The 20,753-nt window shown below is 36.8% G+C and overlaps 4 protein-coding genes, 1 long non-coding RNA gene and 3 other non-coding genes across 8 annotated transcripts; 2 read left to right on the top strand and 6 right to left on the bottom strand.

The window, feature by feature from the left end:
- Nucleotides 1-232: 232 nt before the first annotated feature.
- On the bottom strand, nt 233-1,576 carry LOC6646367 (lipase 3). Its single transcript, XM_002068988.4, has 2 exons — nt 722-1,576; nt 233-652 (listed from the first exon to the last, which is right to left on the bottom strand). Exons 1-2 carry the CDS (start codon nt 1,559-1,561, stop codon nt 272-274), a joined length of 1,221 nt encoding a protein of 406 aa, XP_002069024.1. The 5' UTR covers nt 1,562-1,576; the 3' UTR covers nt 233-271.
- Nucleotides 1,577-3,614: 2,038 nt separating this feature from the next.
- Nucleotides 3,615-8,529, top strand: LOC6646368 (protein artichoke). The gene is made up of 4 exons (XM_023178031.1): nt 3,615-3,745; nt 3,813-6,315; nt 6,376-6,499; nt 6,561-8,529. The coding sequence occupies exons 1-4, from the start codon at nt 3,615-3,617 to the stop codon at nt 8,501-8,503; spliced, it is 4,701 nt and encodes a 1,566-aa protein (XP_023033799.1). The 3' UTR covers nt 8,504-8,529.
- A 14-nt stretch (nt 8,530-8,543) lies between these two features.
- LOC111519094 lies at nt 8,544-9,651 on the bottom strand. The gene is made up of 4 exons (XR_002724242.2): nt 9,402-9,651; nt 9,123-9,201; nt 8,876-8,927; nt 8,544-8,685 (listed from the first exon to the last, which is right to left on the bottom strand). It is a non-coding gene; the product is annotated as an uncharacterized LOC111519094 (long non-coding RNA).
- On the bottom strand, nt 8,757-8,844 carry LOC6646369. Its single transcript, XR_049841.2, has one exon. It is a non-coding gene; the product is annotated as a small nucleolar RNA Me18S-Um1356 (small nucleolar RNA).
- On the bottom strand, nt 8,994-9,084 carry LOC6646370. Its single transcript, XR_049842.2, has one exon. It is a non-coding gene; the product is annotated as a small nucleolar RNA Me18S-Um1356 (small nucleolar RNA).
- Nucleotides 9,279-9,366, bottom strand: LOC6646371. The gene has a single exon (XR_049843.2). It is a non-coding gene; the product is annotated as a small nucleolar RNA Me18S-Um1356 (small nucleolar RNA).
- Nucleotides 9,652-9,895: 244 nt separating the features above from the next.
- Nucleotides 9,896-11,715, top strand: LOC6646372. Its single transcript, XM_002068990.4, has 3 exons — nt 9,896-10,095; nt 10,200-10,899; nt 10,973-11,715. The coding sequence occupies exons 2-3, from the start codon at nt 10,205-10,207 to the stop codon at nt 11,418-11,420; spliced, it is 1,143 nt and encodes a 380-aa protein (XP_002069026.1). The 5' UTR covers nt 9,896-10,095; nt 10,200-10,204; the 3' UTR covers nt 11,421-11,715.
- LOC6646373 lies at nt 11,714-17,517 on the bottom strand. Its single transcript, XM_023178010.2, has 5 exons — nt 17,107-17,517; nt 16,966-17,039; nt 16,801-16,843; nt 12,808-12,933; nt 11,714-12,017 (listed from the first exon to the last, which is right to left on the bottom strand). Exons 1-5 carry the CDS (start codon nt 17,462-17,464, stop codon nt 11,911-11,913), a joined length of 708 nt encoding a protein of 235 aa, XP_023033778.1. The 5' UTR covers nt 17,465-17,517; the 3' UTR covers nt 11,714-11,910.
- Between the last annotated feature and the right edge of the window lie 3,236 nt (nt 17,518-20,753).

Genomic DNA, 20,753 nt, shown 5'->3' on the forward strand with positions numbered 1-20,753 from the left:
AATTGCAAAATAAGTTATGGGAATTCCAGACCCAGTTTTGATTAGTCAATTGTAATCTAATTTGAAAAATGTGAACGCAACGAATGAACGTCTTTAGGTCCCGTATAGACTACTTTTCTATCTAATCATAGAAAAATCTCTGCCATAAATTTAAATGCAGACTAAAGCACTTGAGAGTGCATGTCATGGAATTCTTGTGTCTAAGGGGTTCGCGGAGATAAGGTTAAACAGGTTTTAATGCAGTTCTCCGTTTATTTCGTTATCATTAAATTTAATCATAGGACTGCACTCTTTCGACAATCAAATCATTGACCAGCTCCTTCATGTTCCTGGCAATGATGAAATCCAAGTGGTTAAAACTCTGAAGGGGCACACGATGATCTTCTACCAAATGGGTGAATTTGGACACCAATGTATCGACATCCTTGGGTCCGCAGAGGGCATCATTGTTGCTGGAATACGAATGAGTTGGGGCTGTGATTTTGCTAAGATCGTAGTCTGGTGGCAAATCCTGGCCATAAAGTTCATTATTCTTCTTGGTGCCCCAATCATATTGACGGAATTCATGCGATGCCCATAGCTGAAGGAAATGTATACCCTGATTGCTAGACGAACCAGCCGGATGAGTTTCGATCAACACTTGCATGGATGACTGAAAGTAAATTGATATATACATTTATGTGGGATTTCCTGTTTGGTTTAAATCTGTGGGATAACTTACCACATTTGCATTCTCATAGCCGCCATTGGCAAAGAGCATGAAACCATTTTTACATATAGATGAGGCAGCATTACAGGAATTATCCACAACACGATTAACTAGATCGTTGTGAGGGATCAATTCCGAATCGACAAGCAATTGATTCCAAACACCACCGGGTGTACCTACCAGAGGACCCAACAAATTGAAGATGAACGACTTGCCATGCTCGAAAAAGGCGCAAGGAGCCAACAAATGACCCGATTTGATCTTGGCATTATATTCAGGTCTCTCCGTCAGCATTACCAAATAGACAGTGGTACCCTGCGAGTGTCCAGCATAGTGCAATTGCTTGTAGCCAGTCAAATCGAGGATATAATCAATCATGGCGGGCAAATCAATAGTGCCAATCTCATGCCAATCAAAGTGCCAGAACTTGTAGCTATTCAGCGATATCAAGGTATTGGCTCTCGAGTAGATATTGCCGCGGGCATTGCCTAGCCAGACATCGTAACCGGCATCGGCGAGCAAATATGCCAAAGAGTTATCCGGACCCGAGCAGAGGAAACAATCGGAATTACTGAACAGACCGTGCTGCAAGAACACTGGCTGACGTTCTGCATTCTGGTTCTTCAGCTTGGGGGAATAGGGTATACGGAACAGGGTCAACACATAGCCATCTTCGGTTGTCACTTCATGCGTCTCAGCCGGATAGCCATGGGAGCGTATACGTTCATCGGATTTTGTTATCTCCTTCAGGCAATATCTAGGACTCACAAGGAGATCCTCCTCTGTCGTCTCAGCATGAGTTAGACCCACACAAAGGACTATGAAAAGTAGACCAAACACTAGCGAACGCATTCTAAACTGAACTAAAGCATTGACAATGCTCTTCAGTTGCTTGCTACGGCCCTCTTATATAGTTAACTGGGAAGTTATCAACTTTAGACGCGTTGCTGATATCACTGACCGATTTCTCCAATGATTTACCACTGTTTATGTTTATGGCAAACACCCAAAGCCTTTCCGTTTAGACCCCACACACATTGCCGTCTTTCTTTGATTTTCGCTTATATCAGAATTTAATTTTGGCCCTATTTTTAGCTAATTGTATTTTATATAATTTATATGGACGAGATGGTCAAACTAAACAATTTTTGTCCAATGTACGTAAGAAAAAGCGTCAATTCGACTAACTAATCGGCCAGGTGTTCCCAAATCCCTCTGGCTTGTGTAAATTCTAAATGTCTATATATGTATATTTGTACATATATAATATAATATTAAACATACACAAAATCTAATCACTTCAAGTGCATTATAAATAATTCAAAAGAATTAAATGTCTAACTGTGATCTGATTTTAATTTCGAATAACAGCTAGACCAAGTCTACAATTCCAAGTACTATGTCGTTGAACTAACTAAGTATTTAACTAACCATCAGCAAGATTAAGATTGCCAAAAAAAAAAAACTCCCTTCCTTTTCAATTGTTTTTCATAATCGCGTTAACTTGATTTCAAGTTAATTTTTAATCAAATGACTATGTATAAAAGAATGTATAAAGTAACCGAGTATTCTTTATTTAGGCCCCATTTGTTAGGGCCAACAAGATTTCCATTCTATTCATTTCTATTCACTCCTTACAATCAATCATCAATATATTTTTATGACATAATACCAAAATCTTCTTTAGGAAATTCCCGAACAAACTTCCTAAAAAGCAAGAGTTATCAAGAAATCATAAATATTACGTTTTAACTACTTAGAAAAGATTTATTAAGTCACAAATTGAGTTGCTGACAGATTATTGTGTCTCGTGACACCTTTATATTGCATCATTCCAAGAAATTTTGGTTCCGGCCTTAAAGGGATACCAAGTCGATGATTCACTTTGATGCATTCTAAGAAAATGTTAAGTGCCAGATGTAATGATTTCTACATTACTAAATGTATGAATGAAATATTTTATACATAGATGTATATTTTGATACCAATAAATTCACATTTGTAACAAATCTAACTTGTTCTGAAATCTTAACACAAAACAAGTTTTTCTTATTTTCTAAAATGACCAAAAATCGCATTACTTTCTCTAAATATTTCTTAGATATAATGTTAGTATTCCTGATTGGTTTTGTTTTTTTGACCTTTTATAAAAAATTATCGTTTAAAAACGGAAAGACTTTTTGAAATTAAGTTGCTCTTTTTATTAACAACATATTGACGTTATAAAATTAACATTTTTTTGGTACGAAGGCTGTTTAAGAAGTTCTCGGCCTCCAATTTGACCCTAAAGTAAAGCATCCTGCTGGTGGCAAGTATAACTCAACGCAGGATCGTCTGAAATTAAAATTTAACCCTACGTAAGATTAAGCATAGCTGTAGTTCTAGTTCCAACCTCATTAATCTTTTGTTAAGTTAAAATATCATAAAATTCTGAATGAGGTTGTGATCAGATATGTGGCTATTCTGCGTCAATTTCACTTTGTTTTATGAAAATCGGTTCAGAATTACGGGCTGTATAAAGAGGAGCACATTGCCTCTCCTCATATCTCCTAAAGTATTTCGAATTTCGAAAAACTGTTTCGGGATTCTCAATACTCCAAAAAAATTTTTAAGTCAAAAAAATCGAAATAAAAATTTTCCCAACCAAGAATACCCCCTCAAAGTTAAAGTCGGGAAATTGTAGATGAGATTTTACATGAATCCCTTCTAGAAAATATTTTCAGGGGGTGTCCGATCAGTAATTTTCGAGGCGGATGTTTTGCCACCTTGAGGATCCTTGATTCCACTTTAAACCTCTTCCAATGGGATTGTTAAGCTCCAGAGTTTTCGTTTTTATTTTGGTTATTCAAAATTAATGTTTCGATTAAAAATTTTTTACAGTTATGCATCGAATTTGTTTGGCAAAATGTTATTGCTAACCATATTAGTTCTGTTGCTGTTCACCTGGACGAGTTTAGGCCAAGCTGACAGTTGTCCTCCCTCTGAGGCTATATTACCCTGTCGCTGTACTCTGCGTGGCAAGGAGATACAAATATGGTAAAAAGACAATCAAAGGGGGTTTTTCGTCTCTGTATGTATTTACTATATAAACATTTGTTTGCAGGTGCTCACATAGCAATTTGCCACAGATTATGGATGGCCTGAAGGCAGTGGAGAGGAATATTAAAAGTCAAATCGATGAATTGGTCCTGGAAAATAATCAATTGCCCGCCCTGCCTGGTCGATTTTTTGGCAATCTTCAGATAGTTAGACTAATGCTACGCTACAATAGCATTGAACGTGTCTCCAATGGTTGGCTGAATGAGCTAGAGAATTCCCTGGTGGAGATATTCATAGTGGAGCCACAATTGCGTAGTATACCCACAGAGAGTTTGAATGGCATGATCAATATGCTGGCCATAACGATACAAAGTGAGGAATTGAAGCATTTACCCGATTTCTCTGGCCTCCTGAGTCTCACTTATTTGAGTGTACAGACATTGTCGTTAATTGAATTGCCACCGCAGATTTTCAGGCATTTGCCGAAATTGCAACATATCCATATAACTGGTGGATCGGGTCTGACACGCCTGGAATCGGGTCTATTCGATAATTTGATCTCTTTAAAGAATTTGGATCTCTCGTATAACGCATTAAATTGGGTGCATTTGCGTTCTCTGACCAGATTACCGAATTTGGTTAGTTTGAAATTGTCGCACAATCAGATCAGCGATGTGGGCATGATTGGACGCATTGTCAAGGATTTGGAGCATTTGAAGAAATTGCGTTTGGATCACAATATCATAAATGTCATTGATGAGGGATCATTTGTCGATTTGCCCAATTTGTCGGAGTTACATTTGAATGATAATCGCATTACGGAACTCCAATATGGGGCATTTTTGGGTTTGCCACAGCTGAAGACAATTTATTTGCACAACAATCTAATACGGCGCATTCATCCGGAATCGTTGCTCCAAACATCGGGTAACTCGGGTGTGGAATCCATGCATATCTATAATAATGAAATCTCCCATGTCGAGGGATTGCGAGCCCTCTTGGATTCATTGCCAACCCTGCGTTTTCTGGACATGAGTGGCAATCTGCTGAGTGAGCTGCCATTCGGTTCGTTAAGGGGTCACGGGACACTGGAACAATTGCATTTGAATAACAATCAACTCAGATTGATTGAACGTGATGCTCTAATGGCCATGCCGGCCTTAAGAGAGCTACGTATGCGGAATAACAGCTTGTCGTCGGAGTTGGGCAAGCCCTTTTGGAATTTACCGGGTCTGAAGGGTTTGGATCTGGCTCAGAATCAGTTCACGCAAGTGGATTCACAACTCTTGGCTGGTCTGCCATCCCTGAGGCGCTTGGATCTGAGCGAGAATGGTCTGAGAGAGTTGGCTGCCATTAGTTTTCGGCATAATCCACTTTTGGAAACTCTGAATATATCTTCAAATGAGTTAACCAACATACATCCCGGTACATTTTCACATTTGGAGCGACTCTTCGAGGTGGATGCCAGCTATAATCAATTGCCAACGGTTATACCAGGTCTACCCAAGATTGTGGAACGAATCTCACTGAAGGGTAATCAAATTGGATCTTTGCCAGCTGCAGCCACAAAAACTTTGCAGTTGCCCAATTTAAGAATGCTCGATCTTAGCCAGAATCGTATTGATCAATTGCCACGTCATGGCTTCCATGGTGCCCCACAATTGCGGGTACTCAGTTTGGCCCAGAATCAATTAACCCAATTGGAGGATACATCCTTTATGGGTATTCAACGCCTGGAATTGCTTCATTTGCAAGACAATCATTTAAATCTGGCCGATGAGCGTTCCCTGTTGCCCCTGGCCGAATTAAGGAATCTGAATATGCAATCGAATAAATTGGAATCCATCACAGATAACTTCTTCTCCAACAATAGTCGTCTGGAGCAGTTGGACCTTTCAAGGAATCTCATACGTAGCATATCACCCACTGCCTTTGATACGCAAAGATCTCTGGAATATTTGGATTTATCGGGTAATGCCCTACTGGACATATCGGTGGGCCTGGGTCATCTACATAGCCTGAGAGACATTGATTTGAGTTACAATCAAATATCCCGTATACAATCGGACGTTGTCGCCGGTTGGCGGAATGTTGTCGAGATTCGTCTATCCAATAATCTAATTGTCGAGCTTCAACAGGGCACATTTAAGAATTTACCTAAGCTACAGTACTTGGACTTAAGTAGCAATGAGATCAAGAATGTGGAACCCGGTGCTCTGAAGTCTCTCAATGATCTGCAGGAATTCGTTTTGGCCGATAATAAATTGATTGAGCTCAAGGATCATGTATTTGAGGAGTTACCCAATCTGTTGGCGTCACATTTTCAATATAATAAACTACGTTACATCTCTCCCGAGAGTTTTCACAATGCCAATTCTTTGGTATTTCTCAATCTATCGAATAACCACTTTAGGAATATGGAAAACATCGGTTTGAGAAGTATGCGCAATTTGGAAGTGCTAGATTTATCCACAAATGGTGTTAAGTTGGTCTCGACCATGCCATTGAAGGCACTCAGCTGGCTGGTGGAACTAAAAATGGATGACAATCAAATATGTCGTATACAGGTAAGTCTGATGCCAGTTCGATCCTGGAATGAATCAGTCATATACTCTCCTATCACTTAGGGATCACCATTCGAGACCATGCCAAGGCTACGTGTTCTATCGATGCGTAATAATCAATTGAGGACGATTAAGGAGCGAACTTTTCGCAATTTAAGAGGCAACATTGCGATCCTAGATGTTGATGGTATGATGATTTGTTTATCTATGACTTTTCTGAATGTTTTATATTCATTTTGTTTTTGCAGGCAATCCTATTGAATGCAACTGTCAGATGCAATGGCTTTCAGTGTGGCTACAGGAGACGAATTTTCCCTATCCCGGACCCAAATGTCAGGATGGTCGTCTTCTGAGAGCTGCTCGCATGGAACGCAGTCTCTGCCTTGGTTTTGATCAGAATGAAGAGCGGACAGAGGGAGAGGCAACCAATAATTATAACCATTTGCCACTTCTTAATGAGCATGGCGATGTTTTTCAGCGCGATTTACCCGAGGACTTTAATGATGAATGTGAGATCCCATATGAGGCGGCAACTCGGCCAACAGGCGAAAGGCCTTTGGTGGGTGAGAGTGAATATTTTTACGATCAATATGTTGATTCAACTGATGCCCCACTGGATGGCAGCAGCACCACCTCTACCAATAGACTGAAACCTAGTCCCAGTCAGAGTATTAATCTCAATAAAACGCTGCTCCATACCAAGTACTTTAATAGACGGCCTCAGCAGGGCAGTGCAGGTGGAGCAGCTGATGGATCGCCATTCACTTTCTTTGGCTATCCCATACCAAGTCTAAGTTTGGGTCGCTTTTTCGGATTTGGCCAACGTGGACGCAAGCAGCGTACAGATGGCACTGCTCTCGATGATGACCAAATGCCTGCCACACATCGCATGGCTCAAATTAGTTTACCCAGTGGTCGGGCCAAGACTCGAATGTATCAACCGAATAGTGCGGAGTTCGAGAAATATCTAAAGGAACAGCAACAGCAGAAACAGGATCAGCAGCAGCAGCAACAGAATCTAGCCAGAAATCGGTATATTGCCAACTCTGGCGAGGAATCGTTGAGTAATGAAAGCACTGGCGGTGCAGCTGCCACCACTATGGGTATCTTTCGTACCACAACTACACACTTTCGGGAGCCATCTAGTATTGAACGGGGTGGGTTTCGACCCATTGTACCGGCTCAAGTGGGTGGATTTATGCCTGTCCATGATCCACAACAGCGTCGCGGTGTAATAGAGGCCGTGAATATAACCGCAAAGCCAACCATGACAAGGCAAACGACAAGTGATCGGCATTTTGTACCCCTAGCTGGTCCACCACCCAAACCCACTAGCAGTGATGAGAGCACCGACTCAGCCACTTATGAGGTAACCGAAATGACTACAGACGTAACCACCACCCAGTTGCCTCTTATCAGAAGTTCGACGACCACTAGAACTTCAGCCACGACTAGCTCCACAACGAGCACGACAACGACCATGACTTCAACATCAACAACATCCACAACCACAGAGATGCCAGCAAGGGATTCCTCATCAAGTGGTTCACAAGAGCACAGTGGCTACAGATCCCAATATGATGATGATGATGAAGATTTGGAGGCCCAATCGGTAACATTGTTGCGTCCGCCGCCTCTGCTAGTGCAGACTACCACAGCGGAGACAATACTTTTGATACCACCTGCCGAAGAGCATGTGGCTCAGATACAGAAAAGCCAATCGTGGGTAACCACAACCACAAGTACCACAGCAGCGCCGTTAGCGCGACCCCCTCCTCCACCATTAAGGATCGGCAGTGGAGTAGGCGGTGGTGGTGGCCGTTCCACCATAACGAAAGTGTATACCCCTTACCAGCAACAACAACAATTAACTCAACCCACAGCTGAGGAATACCAACGGACAACGCCCAGTGCACAAGCAGCTGCTGCTGCTGGGAATGACAATTTGTTGGCTCAAAAGAGAAGCGAATTGGATTTACTTCAAGTGGATCGCTTAGATCGCAAAGATGGCATGGATTGGTACTATGAGAGTTTTAAAAAGAAACGAGATTTCCAAGGTGGCACAGTTGTGAGAAAAGCCTCTGGAACAAAGGATCTCTTGGAGCCCAGTGGTGGGTCCACATGTTGGCATCGATGGAGCCAAATGAAATTTTTATTCCTTAGCTTATTTTGGCTATGGAGAAGATTTTGAGTGCAAGTTCTAAATAAGTGCAAGAAGTGTTGTTGTTATATAAGATTGATATGAATTATTGCTTTTTTGTATATTTAAATAAAAGACATGATAATTTTTTTTTTATTATTATTATTATTATTTGATAATAATGTGTATATACCCATATTCAGTTAATTCAATGGCGCAGCAGCAAATGGAACCTGAAATAAAATGTGAAAATAAATTGATTAGATATTGATAGTAATGACAAAGAGAATAAAACTATTGACTTGGGAGATTATCAGATGGTGATGCATGTTAAAAAGGATTTCAACATAATTTCTCTGTGTACTATGTAAAATTGTCATCATTAAAGCTACATAATTCCTATAAATATGTGAATCAACTTACCTATTTGGCCCATTTCATTGGGAAAAGACACCTCCCAATGGGTCTGCTGCAACTGTAAAGAATAAATAGATTAGGATCACGTCTTTTTTTCCTCTTCCTTGGAATGTTAATGTTCTTGGCAATCTCAATCAGATGGTGATGCATGCTAAAAATGATTTCAACATAATTTCTCTGATATTGGTGTATGTAATTATCATCATTTGAGTTTGCCATAGATAAGAACATCTTAAAAAGTTCAAAAACTAACCTCGAAATGTGAAATTTCTTCCTCCTTTTGATTCCTACAAAGTTGTCACATATTCATAGTGTCAATTTAGTAATTCCTCCTAGAAACAGAACAACATACATACGCATAGATTAATAAACGACACTTTAATCTTTGGTAAAGATATTTCAAGAATTGATGTTCGATCAGATGGTGATGCATGTTAAATAGATTTTTCAACATTATTTCTCTGCTTTGGGTATGAAGTTGTCATCATTAACTAACTAAATTTAAGTACATTTTAAATAAATGTTAACTTACCAGGTAAAAATTGTGAAGTTTATACATAAACCACGTGGGGCAAAGGCTGCATCATGGAGCGCCTTTTTTTTCTTTCATCACTAATTGAATAATTTCCAGAGTTATGGCCATAAATGACCTCGCGATGGATAGTCAAGTAACCATTTTATATTTATTATATAGGTTTTAAGTTAGAAATAATATTTATTTTCAACAAATTTAGACGTCTTCCCCACTCAAACATGTGAATCAAAAGAACGAAATACTAAAAGAGGAAGAGCAATGCTGCCAGATTGATGATTTTTAGTGATGGACTATTTTAGTTGTGAGTGGCCACTAATTAATTAAAATAGGGCAATTTTTTATTTTAGTCCGAGAGGATTCAGCGATTTTAAAAATATCATTTAATAGTTTGTTGCCAGTTTTCCAAATATTAATATGATTGGATAGAAGTCCATCCCAATTAATTTTTTAGTATGGTATTTAATATCGATTTTGGGAAAACTTCTTTTCACCATCTGGCAGTGCTGAGTTGAGTGGCAGCACCCAAGTAAATTGGCGCAATTCCTAAACAAAATACAATTAAATAGCAAAGGAGACTGCAACAGTCGAGTTAGAGAGACGCCATCGTAGATATAGATATTCCCAGTCCCTATCCCAAGCAATTAGAAGGCATTCTGTACAGGCACCTATCAAGTTCAGGCATTTGCAAAGGGTAAGTACTAATGTCACTCAGTGGGCCGCTGTGGGCGGGGGACACGGAAGGAATGTTTATACAATCATCATTCATCTATGTTGTTTTCTCAAACACCACAACAGTTGCCATGAACACACCGTTACAGACCCGTATGGCTCTAGCCGAGATTCCTGATCGCTTAGAGGCATTACGGATGGCAAACACACCAACAAATGCCAATCGCCGGACTCCCGATGAACCAACACCGGCGGCCATAGTGAACACACCAAATGCCAATGGCGGCGGAGGATTGGCCTTGGGTGTGGGTGGTGATTTTAATTTCTCACCGTTGCCATCGCCGGATGAGCTGGTTATAAGACAGCGTGGACGTCGTCGTTTCACCACAACCTTCTCGCCGGATAAAGTCAACGGTGGCGGAACGGGGGGTGTGGGTGGAGGCGGAGCCTCTACGTTGCGTAGTCCCTTCCAGCGTACTCCTACCAAAAATCTACAACTTACCAGCGGTATGATATTACGTAGTTCACCACGAAAACGCTTGACCATGGGCAGTACACCGCCAGAACCTGTGCCCATGGAGACATATTCACCCATAAAAATAGCCACCAGCAGCAGTACCAAGCAACAGTTATGGCCTGGAACACCCATAGTGAAAAAGTTAAAAATGGATGATCGTCCCATAGCTCAAACAAATAGCGATATATCCTTGCCCAGCCTGTTGCAAGGCTTGTCACAACAGCAACTAATCGATTTGATTGTGAAAAATATAAATACTAGCAGCGATGAGGAGCAAATGCGACGACAATTGCCCATGCCAGATATAAGGTATGTGTGTGTGTATATGACCTTCTTTAGACTTGGTATAAAAATTGAATCTATCCCATCCTCTAATTGTTAGTGCCATGGAACAGGAACTGCACTATGCAAAGCGACTAATTTTTAAATCGTTACCCACCTCGCGCCTATGTAAGAAAACCGATGCAGCTGCCTATTCGAAGGCTTCAATGCATCTAAATGAATTTAAACGTCTTCTCCAAACGCAAGCCAAGCGTTTGCATGACTCCACACACTGGGATGCACTGGTCGATTATGTCAGTATGGCCTGGCAATGTGTAGCTAGTACACCAAATTGGGAGAGTCATGCCCATAATACTGTGAGGCGACAGTGTTTCAAATTGCTGGCATGCTCATGTTATGCGGCCATTAAGCATGGCGGCCTACGATTGGGCCAGACACGCTTAGAGACTCTGGAACGTAATTTAAGGGAATGGTCCAAGGATTATGAGGATGTTTTGTCCTGTGTGAACGCTTTGCAGCGTACCCTTAATAATCGAACTAGTTTATGAGCTAAGTAGCTGATAATTAAGGAGGAGATTATAGACTTGCTAAACTCAAGGTTTAGTAGAACGAATTTTTTTTTATAAGAACAGAAGAAAAGAAGAAAAATTGAATACAAAGTCGCTCGATAAGAAGATGAATAAGAACAAAGAAAGAAACTGTTTATCAGGTTTGTTGTCCAATTTGTTCGTCCTTTTGTAAAGAGCCTAAGGATGTTTAGTTTTTAGTGTTAGAAAACGAAAGATAATGAAACAGAAAATTGTATTTATTAACACTTAAATATATATATATATATAAATCATATTTGTATAATGCTTAGTCATTTGCATTTATTGATCGGTCTTTGGACAGCTTTGAACTAAGTACACTTAATTTAGTACAAAAAAATGGGCTTATTTTTCTTGGTTTTGGTTTTCTCCCTAAAACACTATGACTATGACTGGTGACTGGTGATCCACTCAATAAGGATCAAGATCAGCATTAATGCAAGATACGACTTCAACTTCGCCAACTTGTCCAATGGGCGTATACAGACCAACAGGACACCAAAACGATCAGCAATATTGTTGGACAACAGCACAAAGATTTACCCGAAATATGGCGCCCTGTAAACAAAAGAATATTCAAATTTATACGTTTATTTTTTAATTCAATCTTCTTGCTTATGCCACATGCTAACAAAGTTTAAAGCTTGAATTGAACATAATGAGCTTATATGTATTTGTTGTTATAATTCTGTTAGTATTACTCTGTAATTTCCCTCTAGATATATATACATATGTACATACATATATACATACATATAGGATTTAAAATTAACGATCAGCTGCAAGTATTGATTCTAAAAATTGAATTTATTTGCCAGCTTCAGTCATATTTCTTTATGTATATTTATTAATGGCCAAGTGTTGCTCATTCTGTATGGTTCTATTCTGTTTATAACTTGAAATACTTAGAAACACTCTGTTCTACAATTTATAGTTTCAAAAATTTATGGTACACATTTTTTTTCGTTATAAACTGAAAACAGATTTTGCTGTTGCCGTTGTTGTTGTTGTTGTTAATAACTTTGTTTCCCCCCACTCTAATGATTTAAAGGTCTTTCAAAGCCAACAGAATAAAAAAAGAAAGAAAAAAAAACAAATCATCATCCGAGTGAGCAATTTCAATTAGCGTTATAAACTAAATATAATTATCATGATTTGAATTTGTTCTCTTTTGATTTGTTTATTTATCGGCGCCTTCGCTATGTGGAAATCGAGAGATCTATTTACGTTATAAAAATTAGCAAAGCATTGTTAATCCCCCGCCCAAAACATGTGTACATATGTACATATATATCATAGATTTTTATATACCTAATAATACATATAGGTATATAAACGGATTACTTACATTCTTTGGCCAAAGCACTGGCACAACAACATTCTTTCACCTCTTCAAAATGAAAGCAAGAACCCACCGAAGATGTGTAGACCTTTTCGCCGGCATAACAAATATGAGGAACATAAGGCAGACCCTCTGAAAGATATGAGAAAACACAATATATTGAGCAGCCACATATTGGAAAATATATATATATAAATCTTTGATCGAAGCAAAGGCCAGATGTTAAGACTTTAATCTTTAGATATTTAGTTAAACAACTTTCAGTTGTTCATGTCAATCATATCAATACAAAGATCTCACAAAATCTCTCAGGGCCCTCCCATTTTTGGTTAATATACATATTAATTTTAGTAAAGATCAATAAACATTTTTGACCAATAAAAAAAATATTTCCGTACATTTTAGAACAAAATAATTAAAATATACAATTTATGTCCATTGCATTTAAGTTGAAACGGAAAACAATAAAATAGTATATGTTTATATATCGAATGTATTGGCTCTATATACACACATACTTATATGTATATTGTATTTTAGTTGTTTTTGTTCTCTCGATCCCAATTAAAATCGAACCATGTGGAGGTTATATGTATAGATATTTTGCCTGATATTGTTGTTTATGTAAAAGTCAACGTGTCTATAAATTATAGACATAATTTTTTTGATACAATTTGTAGTAAGCGAAGCCAAACAAGAAAGGGTATATTCATATCAATGAAATTAGTAATCGAAATTAGTTAATATAATGGCCAAAACAAAAAAATTCATCTGTTAGAAGCTAAGAGTTTATTACTGGAAATATATATATTCTATATTCTTTATATATTTCATAATGGGTATTTCAAAAGTCGACTCAAAGTTTTAAAAGTACCCAATTTTTGCTTTTCGTTAGTCTTTTTTTTCGCTATTGTTATTACTGCGTGTCGCAAATATTTATCCAATTAAATAATTATTCTCTTTTTTTTTGTTGTTTATTCGTGTTTGACTTGCTCTGTCTGTTTTATTGTATAATGCAAATCGACAACTAAAATTGTTATTAATCTTTTAAGACAGTTTAAAGACAGAGCAAGGATACCAGACTAAAGATATAAATATGTATATACATATGGATCCATATAGTAGAAATGATCTAATAATAAATCAATTGTGATTGACGCTGCCAAATGAATCATAGATCACATTTTTTACTATCATTTTCAAATTATAATAAAATTATCTATTCAAATTATTAACTGCGGGGCATTCTGTCCGCTAAATTTAATTGCGTAAAATTATGGAAATATACATTTATTTTTTTTGTTTTTTGGTTTTTTGGCGCTATAAACACGACACTTCCAAGTTAGCCAACATCGGGTGTTGATTACCGCCACCCAGTGAACAATCGAATATATCTATGTGGGTGGGTTGGGTCAGCAATTCATTCATTCACTCACTGGGCAGGTGTTTTCTTTTGTATGTTGGTTATTATGCCCAACACGTCCTTCATATCAATTCTACCTTTTTACGTGGAGCGAGTCAGCAGACAAATATTTCTCTCGTGTTGAACGAATGATCGTTCTTTCTACACTCTTGCAATGGGAGAGAACCTCTCTATATATGTATATATGGGTAATGTCAGAAAGTAATCAAACATTTTAAGATTTGTTTGTATATATGTACTGATAAGTATCTTGAAAACAGTTACAAAAAAACATTTATAGGTTTAATTGTAAGCGGAAATGTTTTTGTCTGTCTATAGCCGACTTTTGGTTACGATTAATATACCCTTTTTGTATACATATATGTACATACATACATACATACATATGTATATCGGCAGACATCCAGTTTTGCTGTGTAAATATTTAAAGTTGCGATAAGGTAAAATTCGCAGAAAGCTGCATTGGTTGGGGTTCATAATATGAAGCTTATCTGTATACCCTTACTTTTTGCTTGAAAACTAAAACATTTTGACACTAATTTGCGGATCAACTGTTCGAAAAATATTTCATTAATTACAGATTTATGGTTTTGCAGAAAACGAATTTCGATTAATCGTTTGTTAAAGCGAAGTAGGTTGAATTCTGTGATAATAAATATTGAGTTTGCTCCACATTTAGTGCTCTACAAACATACATACATACATACGTATACATATAAAGCCGTAATGTGTACAAACAAAATTTATATATGTAAACATGATAAAATAAAAGTAAAACCAAAAACAGGACATATATATATATGTACATATGTAAGTAAGGTAAAACGTATTACGAATCTGTTCTTGGATTTCACAGTGTGTGTGTTTGAGTTTTTTTTCTTGTTATAGGGGATTCCCATTATTGAAACCTTCGCACAAATGAAAAAAAAAAAAAACAAAATCTAAGTGAAACCCTCCTACAATCAAGTCAATAACAAATTAAATCTAATGAGTGCACTTTTAACAACAATTTGAAAAGGCATTTGGCGAGTGCATTTTGGAAAACAAATGAAAAACTGTGGATATGCCTTGAAGAAAACCATTCAAGTGTGTAGAAAAAAACAACAACAATAACTATACAAAAATTCCAAGCGCCGATGCCATACCCACAAAATGCAGCCAAACGACAAGTAAGAGAACAAAATTTATAAACTAACGCTTGGACATTAGGCATAACTGAAAAGCAACTACAGTGAATAGTCGTTGCAATGAATTTACGTTGCTTCTATTAGACTACAACAACAGTTCCTTGGACAATCTTATATAGTCAAAAGGTTTTCTGAACTACAGTATTAGGTGAGTTTTGTTTTAAGACATTTTACATATGTATATAGAAAATAAACTTTTGTGAAGTTTTCATTCAACTGACTCAATTTATTTCTCACTAAGTCGTTAAATTAGTTGTTCCTTTTGGATTTCTTTGAAGTGACCTAACTAATCGAGTATTATCGCCTTTTTAAAAGGAAATGGTAAGGGAAACTCCGAATCGAGTGAGTGAGTAAGCAAGTGTGAGTGAGCAGTTTAACTGGGTTTACCTTATTCAGCCTTTGTATCAAGATGGAAAAGAAAATAAAACTTTCGTTCTTTTCGTCAAATGTGTTTCTATATGTTCTTGAAGAAACTACTTCAAATTGAAATCAGAAATCATTGTGCATATATGTACGTGGTATTTATAATATAAATAAGAAATGTTTAAAATTTGCAGAGAAATCTTAACAGACGTTACTAAGAGGTCTTACCTCTTTACTTCAGTTTGCCCAAATCTTAGGCCCAAATACCCTTTATTCCCTAAACTTTGTTTATCTTTAAAAAAAGAAGCATGTGTCCTACCTATTGCTACTTAAACTATTCTACAGACTGTTACTGCTAAAAAGACATGTTCTCCACCTGGCCTTACTCTCTAGTCACTGGGAGAGTGTTCACTGTCAGATGCATAACAATGCAATGAAGCGTGCCCGGGAATAAACTATGCGGTTTAATCAGGGCTTTAACAACTTCCGTCCCGCACCACCATAGCTTAGCATAGCTCACCATCCTCATTGCCATCGGCATGATGCAGGCAAACCACGTGCTACTATGACAAAGAAGCATCTCTTCAATCCCGGATCCACATTTTGAGATACTTTTGTGGTTTATTCTTGTTGCGTTACAACTCTGGGACATTATGTATGTGGATAGCGTGTGTGGGGCTAGTTAAAACTACCTAGAACTCTGTTTTGATTTTTTTTTTTTCAGTGGGTTAGTAGCACCACCAACAAAAAGCCAAAAACCAAAAAAAAAAAAAAACCAAAAGCAATTTTGTTGTTTACTGTGAGAAAATAACCAACACAGAAATGGTAATAATTTTTGCAGAATTTGTCTACAATAATGATTTGTTTGTTTGTCTTCTGGTTAGGTGGTGTGGTCGGGCAAGCTCCACCAAGAAGTAGAGTGGGTGGTGCTTAGGCTGGCCTAGGCTAGGCCATGTGCTATGAATCTTACAGCAAATGCATAAATATCAAAGATTTTTCTTTTCAATTCTGTGAGTAAATACTAACCGTCTCTATGCTGTAGCTCGCACCAGCAATGATCATTGATGAACTGCAAAATGGAAAATAAAAATTGTTGTTTTTTTTTTTTGTTTTTTCGTTTTTGCTTAGAACAACATTTTCTTACAAAATTATTAGTTTTAGACATAAGCAAAACAACTATATATTCTCTACCTGTGGTCCAAGGCAATATTTTAGTACATCGGGTGTACATTTCATGGAATTGCAGGCGTTTTTTGGGCCATGTGCTATAAAAAATATGTATGGAATATAGACAGAAATCGGGATATACAGAGTTCTTGTGCTTTATCTTACTCTCATTAAACTTTCTCAGTGCCAAAATGGCTTCTTGTCTGGATACTTGATGATCGAATGTAAACTCCTCGTATGTCTCACTATTGAGTGGATCCTTTGCCTGCAGATCATCTTTATCACATAATATGCAAGATGTTTGTGGAGCAGCCAATGTGAGGCTTATGCAGCTCAGTAATAATAGCAGCAGGTATAGGAATGTTGTCGTGCTCTGAGGATGATGACGATGATCATGATGATGCTGACATTGATGATGGTGATCTAGTCGATGATAATGATGATGATGTTGTGATCCACATTGAAATAATCTTTGTGCCGCATTATCCTTTACAAGATACTCCAATTCCATTTCAACATACATTTTATTTGTCGGTTTAATTTTGATTTTTGCTTTTGCACGATTATCACATTAATTTAGTATTTTGTTTTATTTTGTGCGTCGTTGTAGTAGTAGTAATAGTTTTTTGTTTGTCGTGTTATCTGATACGAATCTGTAAGAGGAAAAAAATGCGGTCGTGTTTGGCATATTGAAATTCTACGTACATATACATACACACGCACATACACACACAAATGCATACATATATGTATCTCTGGAATAGTTTTCCAGATGAATTACTTTAGTTTCAAGCACTTAACAGCTGAATTGTTTAGCTATTTTTATAGTATTTAAAGTGAAATTTATTTTGCTTTAAATTTGTCTACAATTTTATTTTAAAAACAATAACAAAAAATAAACACTAAAACGTTTTAGCTTTAGAACTAATTAAGGTTTATAGATTTGTTATAATCTTCTTAGATTTTGAAAAGGATTTGTGATATGTTTGAGTTTTGTATTTCTTTATAGGAGAAATTCTCCTAAACTGCAAACAATTTTTGTTTTTGTCAGTTTTTGTCACTCCATTTGTAATTACATATACATATATATAAAAAATCATCTTTGATTAAAATATTTGAATTGCCATTTTGTTGGTTGTCACAAACACACACATTTTTTGGGATACATTGTCACACCGAGGTTTTTCCTTTTTCACTTTTTGTTTCTGATAAATTATCAAAAGAATTTCGGTTATTTTTTGTAAATAATTTATTAGTCAGCTCAATTCAAAGCAGATCATAAATTAACGAAAAAAAAAAAACAAAAATGTTGCACCAAACCGAACAACCAAAAAAAAAAAAACCAAGAAAAACAAAATGTAAAATTGGGGGAAAACTCTGAGAAATTATGATCGTACCACAAACGAAAGATTACAACAGATTTTCTCGCGTTTTGACGAGCGGCACAAAAATCGGGGAAAATCAAACTACGTCCGTTTCCCAAGCTATGCAAATTCACTCTGACAAATCGGTTCGTTTTGGCGTGCCTGACTGTCTGAATGCCTGACTGCTTATCGGACGACTCTGGCGCTCATTGGCGCTCTCGAACTTCTCGCCACCGCCGCCGTTGACTCTCTGAGGGACTGGTCGTCGAGTTGGCTGCATATAATAGCCCCACTGCACTGTGGCACTGTGTTGAGGCAGGTAAAGGGCTTTGGGAGGGGTGTGGAAAACGCCTTATCAGTTAGTTACGAAAAATTCTTTGAACTCTACTAAAAGATTGAGACATTTAAATCATCTTCTAAGCTTGGCCCAATTAAAAAGAAAAACTTGACCATATACAGTGAAGGCTCTAGTGGCAGACTAAAATACTGTAACCATGACTGTCTGCGCATGGAACTTTTACTGTACATACATACATACAAAGTTGGTAAAATGAATAGAAACGGCTACTACCTAAAACGTGAAAATCATATTATTTAGTTTTTGTGCTACTTTTAGACATTAAATCAGTTATGTATGTAAAAATTGTTGATACCTAAACATTACTGCATGTTCGATTTTCCGTGTGAGCCTGAGGATTTGAGAACAAGTTTAGCTTTTCTCGCTTGTATATCGCAATGAATGGTATAATCCTTTCCCATCATACAAAAAGATTTTAACTGTCTCTCAAACAATCTCATTTATTTCAATATTATCACCTTTTAAAAACAGTCCTTTTGACAAAAATTGTCTTTTCAAACACACTTATTATCATATCCAGATCAATTTTTGGGTAATCCGACTGAAATAGGAAACATTTTTTTAAGGATGTCTGAATTTTTCTGGCACTTACTTATCTTACTTCAGGATAGCGCCTTTAAAAATCAGTTTTTTATATCAGAACTTGCAACGAAATTTTTATATAGACAGTTCTAAAATCCTCAGGCTCACACCTATTAATCTGACTATGAGTATATATATGTGGTTCTGTCTAGCCTTTATTGGAACAAGTGTGTGTTTTTTTTTATCAAAACTAAATGTTGTTGTTGTTTAAACCTTATAAACAACAACATTTTGTTACAGCTTATAACAAAGATAGTATTCATTAGATAAGTAGTTTCATAGAACCCTTTGTATTGAGTCAGTTTATTACGAATTTCCTTCTAATTGCACTTTAAGAAAACTTAGGGCTAGATATTTTCAGTTTTTTATAATAAATTCGTACCGAATAGGTTCAAGATTTAGATTTTAGGATTTAATCGATTTTCAAATAAACTGATTTTCATCTAGAGATAAATTGCATAAACATTTATAACAACTCTGGTCAATTAACGCACACCCAAATATACAGACAGACACAGATGCATACACAGACAGAGACTCTATGAATTAGCGCCAGCTATCATCACACAATTTTATCAAAAACCAAAAGCATCACACACACACACACATAAGGGAGATGCTCCATTAATAATATATCACCTAATAAGCTTCCAGTAATTTGTTGAAAATCAAGCAGAACCAAAACGGCGCATACCTTATAGCATACCGAACCGGCAATATCTGACACACATTGAAATATTTTTATAATTTATGCCTACCTAAATGATGATGCTGCATCCCAGAATCGGATCCCTTTAAATAGATACATATATACATAGGTTCTACCTCAACGTATATGTATAGGTATATACATATATGAATATGCATCAATAGCAGGTCCGCACTGTATAAAATGCGGGTCCTAGGTTAGATTTACTTTGGAAAATTTTTGATGTATTGATGAATGACTTTAGTCACTTGTCGTAGACCAACTTGAAGTCATTATTATATACTTAAATGTTTTGTATTTGTTGTTTCCTACCGTATTAAATTGTTAATAGCGATTTGTTGTTTACACGTTTTCTTTATCAAATTTAAGACACGTTGAAAACAAACTAATTTTAATCCGATTTTAATGAACAAAATGTATAATTCGACATGGAATTTCATTTGGCCAAAATATCAAAAAATTACATTAAAACAACTAGAGCTTTAATCGGAGCTTTATAGATACACAGACTAGTTAAACTGTATAGTTCTTTGAAGAAGTTGTAGATCTAGGAAATCTATGAGTGTGGTATATTAATCTTTGATTTCCTAGATCTAGAGGTATAGAGCTTAACCTACCTGTGTATCTATAACATATTAAAGAATTTAGTAAAACTTTGCTAAACGCATATGTAGAAAGTAAACGCTAAAAGTCATCTCAACTGGGGGTCCAGAAAACCATCACACCAAACTGTAAATTATTTTAAATATTAACGGGTATTTTGTTGTGCAGTAAAATTATTATTATTCCGCATTTTTTG

Source organism: Drosophila willistoni (genome assembly GCF_018902025.1).
Source record: "Drosophila willistoni isolate 14030-0811.24 chromosome XR unlocalized genomic scaffold, UCI_dwil_1.1 Seg143, whole genome shotgun sequence".
Taxonomy (NCBI): domain Eukaryota; kingdom Metazoa; phylum Arthropoda; class Insecta; order Diptera; family Drosophilidae; genus Drosophila; species Drosophila willistoni.

What these genes read in the sequence shown, in the direction of transcription:
- LOC6646367 (XM_002068988.4), bottom strand. Translation starts at nt 1,561, where the DNA reads ATGCGTTCGCTAGTGTTTGGTCTACTTTTCATAGTCCTTTGTGTGGGT. An exon ending in GCTATGAGAATGCAAATGTG is followed by an intron (nt 653 to 721) that starts GTAAGTTATCCC and finishes ATTTACTTTCAG; the next exon opens with TCATCCATGCAAGTGTTGAT.
- LOC6646368 (XM_023178031.1), top strand. Translation starts at nt 3,615, where the DNA reads ATGTTATTGCTAACCATATTAGTTCTGTTGCTGTTCACCTGGACGAGT. An exon ending in GGCAAGGAGATACAAATATG is followed by an intron (nt 3,746 to 3,812) that starts GTAAAAAGACAA and finishes ATTTGTTTGCAG; the next exon opens with GTGCTCACATAGCAATTTGC. An exon ending in TGCGATCCTAGATGTTGATG is followed by an intron (nt 6,500 to 6,560) that starts GTATGATGATTT and finishes TTGTTTTTGCAG; the next exon opens with GCAATCCTATTGAATGCAAC.
- LOC6646372 (XM_002068990.4), top strand. Translation starts at nt 10,205, where the DNA reads ATGAACACACCGTTACAGACCCGTATGGCTCTAGCCGAGATTCCTGAT. An exon ending in TTGCCCATGCCAGATATAAG is followed by an intron (nt 10,900 to 10,972) that starts GTATGTGTGTGT and finishes TCTAATTGTTAG; the next exon opens with TGCCATGGAACAGGAACTGC.
- LOC6646373 (XM_023178010.2), bottom strand. Translation starts at nt 17,464, where the DNA reads ATGTATGTTGAAATGGAATTGGAGTATCTTGTAAAGGATAATGCGGCA. An exon ending in AATATTGCCTTGGACCACAG is followed by an intron (nt 16,844 to 16,965) that starts GTAGAGAATATA and finishes TCCATTTTGCAG; the next exon opens with TTCATCAATGATCATTGCTG. An exon ending in CAGTGCTTTGGCCAAAGAAT is followed by an intron (nt 12,018 to 12,807) that starts GTAAGTAATCCG and finishes TTTTGTTTACAG; the next exon opens with GGCGCCATATTTCGGGTAAA.